Here is a 12,540-nt window from a genome sequence, read left to right as displayed (position 1 = left end):
ATCATGGGTCTAGTTTTTAACACTGGGGATGAGCACACAATAAGGTTGTTAGGATTGGTTTTCTTTTTTTTTTTTTTTTTAAAGCAACAAGTTTTCTGTCAAGAATTTTTAATATATTTATTTGAAAACAAGGTTTTGTGAAAGAGTACACTAAATAGCATATATCTGTTCTTCAGCCATAAAACACAGACTATCAGCTTTAGCTCAGCACAGATTGGGGCTGCATGCACTGAACAGCAGGTCTTGATACGAAGGTCCTCATGTCTGTCTTCTTGATATCAAGCATAGTGTCTTCTTTAGAGGACACTATCCTGGAGGAGGAGGAGAGAGAAACCAGAAAAGCAAATGTATTTAACTGAGGTTTCCTGTGGTTGGCCCCACACTCTCAACCCAGTCTGCCACTGACGCAACATTTACAGTTTTTAGCAAGTACTTTGTTTTGCTGCCCATCCACCAATTCAAGTGCATAATCTTTGCTCTTGGAAGAACTGGGACATGCCAGCCCATATTTGGAAATAAAGCAACTGGGTTTCTGCCTGTCAGTGAGAAACTCACACGTCAGTTCAGGCACTTTAACTAAGGAACCTGAGAATTGCACCATTCATTGCCTGGACCAGATCCATGAGAACTGCTAAGTCAGGCTCTGAGAGCCCATGACTGGAGTGTCATTAAATTCTGCTAAGAACTACTGGAAAGACAAGGCAACCCCAGAAAGAAGAGTAGTAATTCTCTTTCAACAATCCTGCCACACTGGGGTCAAGTGGATGACAGCTTTGTTACATAAACCACTTGCTCCTCCAGGACCATCTTTCCGAGCTGACTATTCCTAACTCAGCTGCTGCCTGTAACCCTGCACTGCTCTAACTCTGCCCAGTAAGGTTCTACTCAAGAGTAGCCAAGCCTCCAAGATTAGAGACCAGATCCTGTATGACTTGGTCAGGCCTGATCCAGGTGGATTTCTCTATTATTGCTGCCAAATTCTTTAAATTGGGACTGAGTGTATGTTTCTGAATCTGGGAGAGAAGGCATTAAAGAGCAGAAACAAGAGTGATGGGTCCTGGTAGCTACTTCGCGTTGATCCAAAGAAGCTTTTCTTGCACTGGGATTTATGAAGGTGACTGCACACTACACAGTACCTCAGGTCTTAATCATCAATGTACTCAAAGGGCTCCGGTGGTTCAGGTTCCTGCTCCTCTTCCTCAATCTTTGGACCATGAGCTGCCACAGGTTCAACCAGCTCCTCCATATCCTCACTGGTGTCCTTCAGAATGATGATGCCTCCTATGGAAAGCTGCAAGACAAGTTCAGTGAGCATTAGAGCTGCTCATTTCTGCTTTGTGGTGCAGTGGTTGTGACCATAGTATTTATCCTATGCCATACAAGACACTTCAGCAGGAGCAAAGAGAGAGAAGCTTCTGACACCCACCTGGATCCCTGCCTAACATGGGGATTGAACAGAGTCTATCCAGGCCACTTTCTGTTTCTGCACTACCAACCTCTCAGTTTGATACAAAATGGCATCTGGATTCACAGCTGTAACCCAGTCCCAGTCTGGGGCACTCTACATGAAAACTAATTGAACCATAACTGCTTTACAAGACATCTTTTCAGGGCAACAAAGCTTAGCGAAGCCTCTCTGTGTAGCTACCTCCCAGGAGGCTATCTGAAAAAAAGAATAATCTGATCAGCAGCTTCCACTGACTGAGGAATCTTATTAGCAGAACCTTCTAAAACAAAGGGGAATTAATTACAAAGATCACAACCAAACATCCTGGCAGGCTAAAGCAAAATGGTGTACCTCCAGGACTGAAACTTGAGGTGCAAAGAGGCAGTGCTGTGTCACGCTTGGCTGGGATCAGAGCTTTGACCACAGCAGGATTCCAGGCTATGAACAGTGTTTCAAAGAAGCCTTTTACTCTGGCACTCCTCAGAGCGGCTCCCTTTCGAGAACCTCCTTGGCTACACACCCTGGTGCCAGAAAAAAACTGCACGGCGGCTCTGTTCTCTTCGAAAACTATTTATGTGGGGGGTTAAGGCAGGAAACTGCACTCCTCTCATCAAGGACTCAGCTTCTTTTGAAACTAAAGCAAACAGCTACATCCATCCACATTTCAGCTGCTTGAGTGGACACTTACTGGACCACAGAGCAGATCTTCCCAATCCAAATATCAACTTGGTCCCCTCCTCTCTTTAAAGGGTAGAAACTGAAGATCCTTCCACAGCTATGCTGAAGGAGATGGTTCAAAAGGAGATAATGCACAGAGAATTCCAATGTGCTGATTGGAGTTCCAGGAAACCCATTTATTAAAAACATTACTATTTTCCTGGAAAAAATATTACTTCTTTTGAATACTGCTTTCCCACGCATGATCCTGCAAAGGGGGGAAGTCAAGGGCATTTCTTGAACAAAAATAAAGGTCAGAAAAATCTGATTCAGGAGACTTAAGAGATCAGGGGCAAGCTTACCAGCTTTGCAATATATTTAAACATCTCATAAAAGATAGTTATCCCTTGGGCTGACGCTAAACGGTCTTTTTAGTTCCCCATCTGACAATCAGATTACTTCTCTATGTTAACAGGAGATGAAAGCATTTTTCTAAGATTAGAGGCAACTGAATAGGGAATCTGTTCAATGAAAAAAAGCATACTTCATTTAGATATAAACCCCACTACAGAATAAGCAGCCCCAGCAGAAGTCCTAATCTATTTCTTCTGACAGTGAGCCTGTACAACTTCTCAGCCCACTGTAAATATCACCACTCAGTCTTTATATCCCCAGCAATGTCATTAGTACAAAGAGTATGTCTGATTGATATCCACATCACAGCATCTGACATATGTAGAAGAAGAAAGATAAATAAAGTAGTGTTAGCATTTTCCTAACAGGTTTGCAGCAGCTTTGGCTTTCCCCCAAGACTGCACGTGATCGTTTGGAGAGAGGGACATTAAAAAGAAAATATGTCAACAGTGAAGCTGCAAATCTCTACAACACGTGGCAGTGATCCAGCAGCTGTGAGTGGCTTTCTCATGTACACACAGATATTCTGGGTCCTGACACACAAGCCCAGAACTGGGAACACTCTGTTTCAAGCACACAGACTAGGTGACACTTACTGGTTTGAAAGGCTGGTATCGGCAGCTCTCCGTCATAGTGAGAACTTTCAGCTGAGCAGGCATGACTCTGGCTGGGTTGTCCAGAAGCTGGAAGTTAGGTTCAGGCTCTTTTTTCTTTTCCTTTTCATCCTTCTTTTCAGTCTCATCCTGTGGAAGGGGAGGGGAACATCAACATGATTTTAACAGTAGCCTATAGCCCTTTCACAATTCAAGAGGGTAAGGTACAAAGTGCTGCTCTGTACAAACTGGTACAGACTGAAGAAAATACGGAAACAACCAGTAAGAAATTATCAAGAACACCACCAAATGCACAGCATGTCCTGGCATGCTGACTGCTTGTGCAGAACTCTTGGAGGCTATGGATTACTGGCCATACACAACAGGCATAAAAGAAAAACAGGAAAGCAATTACACTTCTAAAACAGTAGGACAATAGCAAAACACTCAAACACAGCAGGTGGCAGCAAGCTCCCTTTTTACTATTCTGTTTTTTTTCTCCTTGATTCAGCCAAAAAAGCTTTCCAGACATCTGGAGCATACCCACACCCAGGCATCACAACTGAATCCCTTCAATCACATTGCTTCCTCTAAACACCTGTACCTAACTGTACATTGTAGCAATTTTAGAAAAAATATGCATCTGTTCAGCACACTGCACTTAGTATATGGTACAGTAAGAATAATTCAAAAAGGCAATGTTTGATGACAAGGAAGCACTGTCAAAGCAAGAAGAAAAAAACCAGATATTCCACCTTGCATACATGAGTTGATTAATTTTCTGAGCCATCTGTGTAAAGGTCACAGCCTACAACATGGCCATATTTAAGTAGGTCTCAGAAGGTTATTGTACACATACACCTTGATCCTATGCCACACTCCCTTCACATACTATTTGTGCATTTCTTTTTTTAAATTAGGCAAAATATTTCTGTGACCATGCTTTCTCACATAGATGTGAAACTGGAATCCAAAGTGTTTCTGCTGAGCTTGTCAAAATAACATGTTTTCAGCCTATAGTTGTTCTTGAAATATTTGCATCTGTTAGCAGAGCACAACAGGAAGGGCCTTTTTTTTTTCATGGTACAGCAAGAATTTTAGCAGCAAAATGTTTTCAAAATTACAGCAAACACCAAGAATTCATTATCCAGGCATTTCTTTATCCCTCAGCTTGCTCCAGGATGACCCATTATTTACAGATGAAGATGACAAGTTCCAGTGCCAGGTCTATGAACTGGAAGAAATCATCAGAGGACCAAAGCCATCAATAACTACTGAGCAGCATATAGATTATGTGCTCAAAGCTCAACTGCTCCCAAGCTGGATGTGAATAAATGTTTCGCATTTTGATAGATGGGCATAACACTTAAGAAATTGCTCCCATAAGGGTGAACTTTTCAGAACAGGAGGTTAAGCATGTGTGAAATCACAAAGCTGAAACTCTTCAGTGCTTCAAACTGAATTAGACACGATCAAGCACCTTTTTAAAAGGTCAGAGGTACCAAGGACATTAAATAAAGACTTCTTTCCCACATTAATAAGAAAAGCACCCGGATAAAAGATAAAATTCCCTTGATCTAGAAACAGCAGGCAGTGAAATAATGCACATAAGGTTCATGGGGTTAACTGCACATAAATTTGTCAAACAAGCTCCTGCTTTTAAGGAATTCAGTTACTTAAAAATACCAAGACAGATTTACCTCTCGGAAATAATGGATTCATATATAATACCACCTCTTGCCTGTAACAGCACACACACAGAGTAAAGACAGTAACCAGTGGATGCAGTAAACTGAAATGTGTGTTAATGTGTGGCTCAGAACTAACACAGGTGGCAGGGGGGCAGCGCTGAGTGGGTGTCAGTTTTTGTGACACCTTCCACACTTACAGGGAAGGAACAAGTTACAATTTGAGTTACAATGTTTGCACCTACCACTTCCATCTTCTCCTCTTCCTTCTTCTCTTTCTCCTTCTCCTTTTCCTTCTTCTTGGCTTTTGCAGTGATGGACAGCACAGCAGTGGAAACCTGGGTAAGTCAACAGAGGAGGCATTCAGTGCAACTGCATCACTGTGCTTCAGCTCCACAGGCAAGGGAACAAAGGGAAATTAGCAATAGCTCAGATCTCAGTGCAGGTGTCAATAAGATCAGTTCTACTTCCTACCTACTGCTCTGTTTAAGAGCCAAATACACCACCATCAAAGCAAATACACAGCAGAGACATCAAAAAAACCCAAACCAAACTATAAATGCAGACTGGGTCTAGCCACATATGCAGAAGGAGAGCAAACTTCCTAATTTAGAGATTAATCATTACTGTCTGGATGTCTATATGAGACTTTTTTTTTTAACAGAACAACAAATTGAATTATTATTACAGGAAAAAAAACCTTGCCAGAGTCTTGAAGGTAAAGTAACAAGTATATAGATACTCTTTAAAATGACCTACAGATGTTCCACTGTCCTAATCAGACAGCAGTGTTTCTCTTTGCTCTAAAGCAGCGGATACACAAAATGCAGTGTGGAGGTGTCTACAGAAGACTTCGGTACTCCTGAGACAGAAAGTACTCAGAAATAACACTTGAATACAAGAACCTAGCACATCTCTCCATCCACAGTAACTGTATCTTGCTGTAACTTGCTCAGGACTGGGAGGGAGCAACTGCATTTGTCAAGTTGCTGGTGAGGATTTCCAGGATAAATGTGGGCTCTTGGCACACTTAAATTTTGGCCAAGGAAGATTAAAAAAGAAAGGAATTGTCCAAGTCCCATCATATTCCAAACGTGAGAAAGCATCTATGAGAAGTGAGCTTTGCCTTTCATCAGAGTTCATTTCTGAGCTGGCTTGGAAATCTGTCCTGCCCAGAATTCAATTCTGGTAAAATGTTTTACAGTTTTCACACTATGTCATTCATCAGGATGACATGCCTGAGATCTCCACTGCTGCAATTGCTCCCTAAGGGCTGCTCTGCCTGCTGCTCAACAGCTTTTACTATCCTGTGCCAGGAGACAAATTGCTGCCACTATTGTACTGCTTGTCATTTTACAGGTCTCATCTCTACCTTCTCAACTACTCACGTGGTCTCAGTTCCACAGTTGCCTTTTTGCAATCCATTGGCCTGATGGCTATTATTCTAGCACGTGGGCCCACATGCCCAGGTACACTTCTGTCCTTCCATATGGGACTATACAAGAAGTGTCCCACCTAATATTCTCAATGTTTGTACCACAGTAGCATTTTGAAGGCCAAGCCATGAAGAAGGAGCCCACTATGATTGGTGCTGCACAAAGATGAGACACACATACAAATCAGTAGGGCATGGAAAAGAGTTTTATTAATCAATGCTTCTGCTTAGCCACTGGAGAGTAGGGAGGTGTTCCAATGTCTCAGTATCCCAGTAGTTGTATGCCATAATCAGCAACAGTTCCAGGCACAGCAGGAAAAAATAGCTAGAATTCTCCTTCAGAGACAATAGTGCCTGCCAATTTTTCTTTTGCTCTTTACACTCCCTGTTAGTGCCACCAAAGTCAGTGTTTATACTAGGAGGAAAAACAGGCTAGTCTTTACAACACAGATAACTGCACCAAATACCTTTTCTTTCTCCTTTTCCTTTGGTACCTCAAGAGGTGGGGGGTAGGCAAATGTGGACGGCTTACAGTTGGACTTGTACTGGACTTTTGGCATCTAAGACAAACAATTAAAAAATTGTTAGAAATGAGAAAAGCGGGGAAAAAAAACCTACATCAGAATAATTACGTTAGGTTCATTTTCCTTCCAGCAGAGACAAACAAAGATCCTCTAAAGAATACAAGCTTCCCCTTCTTCCTCTCCGGAAGTTGAGAAACTGTTATCAGTGGCAACAGTTCAACTAGAACAATGTTATTTAATTATTCTATAATTTGACTCTGGCAAGATCTCCCAGACTTCTCCATACACTCCATGCTATTCACACCATGCTTTGTTTTCATTGTTTTGAAGCTTTTTGTGGTTTTGATGTTGCTGTGCCTACTTGTATTACCACAAAATTGGTTTAAGATCTAAGTGAAGATCTGCTCTGTCAACGCACGCTAGGGCAAACCAAGCACTGCCTGACATTCACCTCTTACAAAAGGACAGTGCATTTTGGGGGTGGGTTAACAATATCCCATATTCTCAGCTACTTAAACTATCTTTTGACAGGCAATCCAAGTTATTAAACTCAATTTCTGCAGTATCTCAACTCTCTTCCTTTAGAATACATTACAGAAAAAGCAAGGGGGGTGTGGTGCAGCCCACAGCACACATCCAGCCTGTAGCTGGCTTTAGGATGCAAGTCCAGTTATACAAGATAACCTCACCTACTGCCTTTTGGACTCCTGGAAAAGTGTAATGGATGGGGAGAGGTAGTCAAAAGAGCAGTACAGCCAAGGAGCCAAAAAGGTGCTGAGCCTGTCACCACCAGAGAGGTGCAGAGACAAGGAGCAACACAATCCCTATAAAGTACAAAACAGGAGGGATAGAGCACGGGAGGGGAGGCATTTTCATGCAAACCTCTCTCTTCAAACAGAGAATTTTGACCTTCCATAATTCAAGTCAATGCTCAGCTGGAGACAGGTGGAGAAGAGCAACCTTGAGCCATAAGGCTGTGGGCCAGGGGCTGCGACCTCGTGAGCTGACTCAGTCCCACAGAGGGACTCAGAAAGCAGCCCAGACCCCCGCAAACTCTGCATGTTGCAGAGTTAAGCCAGTGACAATGACAGGTGGTGGTGCCACACACAGAATAATTTTTGTGGAAGTTACTAGGTCAGTTTTTCAGCACAGGAGACCCAGCATGGCACACAGCTTGCCGAGGCCATATCACAGCTGATCAGCTGGAAGAACAGATGCCTAAGAAAAGTGCAGAACCCACAACTGTTTAGTTTAATGTTTACTCCACAAGGAATACAAACAAATCCTGTTTTCCCACTGCTAGCTTTCCTAGGGGAGAACATAACATAATTTATTTGGGATGGCAGGGAAGGCAACACACTTTCTTTTTTTAAAATAACCTTGTCCTTCTAGAGTAACGATGGGGTGGTCTCTGCCCACATATACTGACCAGAATTCATTTCTTTGCAAGATAATTTGAAGTAAGGGGGTCAAAGTCAGCTCTCTACATTTTTCTTGTCCCTGTTCCCACCACCAGCTCTGCAATTTAAGCCTGATTTTCAGACTTCTTCTAGTTAGCACCCTTTCTGGCACAGACAAGCTAGAGACATGGCACAAGGGAACAAAAAAAAAAACCAAACAACCATCCACACCCCTCCCAGACCACTTGAGTCTTCCAAGCAGCTATCAGCACCTCTTCTCTCTGCTCACTGTGTACCTTGAGATCCTTGTTAAGGCCAATGACACAGGTCGGGGTGAAAGCCAGTGACAAGAAGTGTGACAGAGGGAACCAGAACCAGAACTGGGTGAAGACCAGAACCCCCACCACAGAAGGCATGTGAGTATGTCCTGTCCTCGACTGCAGCGAGATAGTTACATTATGGCCCCCTGCAAGGAATCATAAAAGACATTAAGTTAGTTAATGCATTCCTGGGTACTCCACAAAGACATCTGAGCAATGCATCTCAGATCTGCTGTGAAGGCAATAACACAGCATGAGCCAGACCACAATGCTGTCAGCTTTTTCTTCTGGAATGTACCTCCTGTCACAGCTTACACAGTAAACCAGACAGGCAGCCTAACAACCAAACTGCTTGATCTGCTAGATATTACCCAACTGCAATCAATGAATACAGCCCTTGCACGCTCACTTTGCCAGGATACAGGTTAAATATAAGTACAGTGGAGAAGGCAGGGAAAGGAAGACAAAAAGGCAAACCTTTGCCACAAACAGTTTTAAAACAGCTTGTAGGTGATTCACAAAGCAAGACTCATAAGGGAAGCAGTGTATAAAGAAACTTCTCTTTTTGTGGCTGCCTCCCTGAGCTGTCAGTTATTCAGATGAATTATGCCTAGGTTTTTACCCTACACCATCTCAGTATAAAAAAATGTCAACAGCAGCAACTTCAGAAGTTTCTTCTAGAGTTTATCAACCTAAGCAGCAAAGAGACAAGCTCCTGCAGTCTTTGCAGCAAAATTACACCTCTGCCAGACAACCAAGTCTTGGTTTGTACTCGCAGAGACCAAATCAACTCCGTATGTTGATACAGTGCAGAAACACACAGTTAGAAACCAAATTGAAAGATCAGGCTTGCAGGCAGAGTGAGAAAGTGTTAATGTGATCTTCAGTCCTCTGATGAACACAGCGAATTGAGTTGAAGAGGGCACCAGGCAAGTCTATTACCGCTGACAAGACAGAGCAGGAAGTTAATTTGGTTAAAATACAAACACCCACTCACTGCAAGCTGGGGCACTTTAAAGTTCCCAATCTGGAAGAGCATTCTGAATCCCACAACCAACCACCCCAAGAGGGCCAGGCAGCAGTGGAGCTGCCTGAGTTTTAAAGAGAAGGAAAATTAACTTCTGCTGCCAAAATTAATGCAAGCCCTGAATGAAGCAGTAAGCTCATCTCAGTTACTTGTCAGTGATAGGAGAAGCCACGGACTATTATCATGAGGATTTCAATGCCCTCCTATAGGATACACTGCATACAATCTCCTTGCTTTTCCTTTAGTGGTAGCAATGGATCTCCTGCTGTTTGACTAGAGAACATCATCCAGTCACCTCTTTGAAGAAAGGCAATCATATAGTCTCATCTTTTCCTATGTCTAGATCTGCTCTGCTTCTCATTACTTGCTCCAGTTCTAATCTCTTGACCTTATACTTGAATTTCCCACAGCATTAACGAGGGGCTGCCTGAGGTCTTCTACTATCCATAAGCATGTCAAACACTGCATACTCAAATTTCTGGTCTTCTCCCTCATTTTTGTTTTGAACTTTTATTTTGAACATACTGCATGACCGTGTAAGGGCCAGGTGAGCAATCTGCAGATATTCTGGATCAAGCAGCCCAGTGAATTTTGCACAAGCAGCTGAAGAAGACTTTACCAAACTTCTGGACTTTAATTTTCAGACTGTATTTTAACCTTTAAAAATCTATTCTATTCTATTATATTATAACTATCTGGAATTTCCTAGATGAGTAACAGATTTCATATTGAAAAGATGTCATCAGATTACTTTTTTCTTCTGTTTTACTTCTTTCTGCTCACTCCCAGGGCTTTGTGGTGCGCAGGAAAGGTGGAGAGACATGATATTGCACAACTCTAATTTATCTTCAAGATTAAGAAGCGGCTTTGACAACCTGGAAGTGAGACATTCCAGATCTTTGGCTGGATGGCTGAAAGCTCTGACATGATGCCTGGAAAAAAAAATCCCCCCAAAAAAACACAGAAGAAAAAATTTCCGGGCTCCTTGGGTAGTCCTATAAGGTCCATCCCACAGGACTGACACTGCCACTGTGGTAAGGTTTGCTGGAACTAAAACAGCTGTTCTGAAGGCTGTGAGGATTTGCTGGTTCAAAGCTTCATGTCAGCTAATAAGAGGGAAACGAAGCAAGCAGCTGCTGCTGATGTATATACTTTGATGAATTCATTCTACATAGTCATGTGGCACTGGGTAGTACCCTGGCAGCACAGCAGTGGACAACACAGCAGCATAACAGTCATTAGATAAGGATGCTTTGTGGACCTTGAAAATTAGTTTCCAGCCCTGGCCTCCGCAGTATCCCATTTTCAAACAGCATCATACTGTTTCTTTCTCTGCCAGCAAAGACTTAAAATCCATTTCACCTATGTAGTGAATGAAGATGACATGAACTGTTAGCTGCAGCACAAAAAAAAAAAATCAAAATCTCACAGGATGAACCATCAAAACCTCAGAAGAGTTGATCTCAGCATGTGGGAGCAATTTGATTCATATGGGCAATAAAAGACAAGGTAGCTCTAGTCTAATGGACAAAAGCATTAGCACAGGGTAATGGCTTTTTTTCCAACCAGAGAGTTACACCCAGCTGTACATGAAAAGCTCATGAGCAGGGACATGCAGGAGAAAGGTGAGAAACAGTAGCACTGAATTCAACACATGGGAGAGCCCACCTAACACATCAATACTTATTTTTTGTACTCAAGTCCTGAACATCCTAAATATAACACATCATGTGGGATGTCTATCTGGAGAGGCAGCAGTGAGGAGATGGACAACTCTTTCCTCTGTTACTTGGGTGACATTTTCCTTTTCATCACACAATACAAATGTCTCCAAGCTGTGGAAAATTCCAGTACATTGACCATCGGGTTGAAAACAGCTTCTCTGTCTTCAGTCTGCACTGCCTTGTGCTACACCCTGTCCCCAACCCCTTCACTGGCCCCACCCAAACCTTTCCTTCATATTGAGAAAATTATTTTCCAGATATACTACATCAATATTTGTGTAAGGACTGATACTGAGAAACATGGCGTTAAGAACCAGAGAATGTACCTAAAGACTAGAGCGCAAAATAGCATTCAAGCAGGTAAAATGCTGACATCTAATTAGATCAGTATATCCTTTTTGTAGCTCACATTTAAAAATACATACCCCAGAAAATAAAGCATATTGATTTTGCAAAGAACAGAAAGAGAGTCATCAGCCAGGAATAAGAGAGCATGAAGAGAAGCATTACAGAAGTTCAGAGGGGGAAAAAATGTAACTCTAAGCTAAATTTAGAATGTCTACATCTTTCTAATTTTATGGAAGATGTGAAAATGTAGCTGCTGGGGACTAACAAATAGACGAGGGCTAATTCTTCATTTCCATTTCAGTGCTCCCAAGATATCCTGCTCCTTCCACGAAACCATTAGTCTAACAACTGCCCCCAAAACCCCACCTCTAGTGCATCATTCTCCCAGTCGCACTGGAAATCTTGCACTTCTAATCAAAGCTTATCACTGGAAGAGAATTATACTTTCCTCCTACAAATGCAATTGCCACAAGTGTGGTAAATGACACTAAGAACCTCTTCTTCCTGGTAATAATTAAATTCTATAGCTCATTGTTTCAGATAAGCACTTGTAGTTGTACAGGAGAGATAAAAGGAGTTTATTCTTTTAATAGGCTCTAATGAAAGCGCAATAGGTTAAAAAAGGGTAGTTCACAGCCTTCCCCCAGCAGTGCAGCAAGAAATAAAGAGGTTAAAGCTGGCACAAGTTCACATGTAGTTTATTAAAACTGGATGCTTCTGGTTTCCAAGTCATTATAAAATACAAGTGACACGCGAAGCAAATAAGGTTTTAGCTGCATTTTTATTATTTAATCTTAAAGGCAGGAATTTGAAGCAGGTCTGTACTGCTGAGAGAAAAATCTCTTTGTGCTGGGATCTGGCTTCCCAGCAACACAGTAGGAATATGGGAATGATCAAAATTATTTTAAGAGTCCTGTGCCAAGAATATTGCTTAGTCTGAACTCCAGGAAGGGTACCTGGGAA

The 12,540-nt window shown here is 42.2% G+C and overlaps 1 protein-coding gene across 1 annotated transcript in view; it reads right to left on the bottom strand.

Moving 5' to 3' along the window:
- Positions 1-98: 98 nt before the first annotated feature.
- PSMD1 (proteasome 26S subunit, non-ATPase 1) overlaps positions 99-12,540 on the bottom strand; it is a 61,095-nt gene continuing 48,653 nt past the window's right edge. Inside the window, exons 20-25 of the mRNA XM_030455834.1 lie at positions 8,455-8,624; positions 6,702-6,794; positions 5,045-5,137; positions 3,115-3,261; positions 1,137-1,291; positions 99-311 (exon numbers count right to left, since the gene is read on the bottom strand). Coding sequence (XP_030311694.1) covers positions 1,145-1,291; positions 3,115-3,261; positions 5,045-5,137; positions 6,702-6,794; positions 8,455-8,624 — 650 coding nt within the window. The 3' untranslated portion in view covers positions 99-311; positions 1,137-1,144. The remainder of the gene's footprint in view (positions 312-1,136; positions 1,292-3,114; positions 3,262-5,044; positions 5,138-6,701; positions 6,795-8,454; positions 8,625-12,540) is intronic.

The sequence above is a fragment of the Calypte anna genome, chromosome 9, assembly GCF_003957555.1.
Source record: "Calypte anna isolate BGI_N300 chromosome 9, bCalAnn1_v1.p, whole genome shotgun sequence".
Lineage (NCBI taxonomy): Eukaryota > Metazoa > Chordata > Aves > Apodiformes > Trochilidae > Calypte > Calypte anna.
The sequence above is the reverse complement of the archived record's forward strand: the minus strand, read 5'-3'. Positions and strand labels throughout refer to the sequence as shown.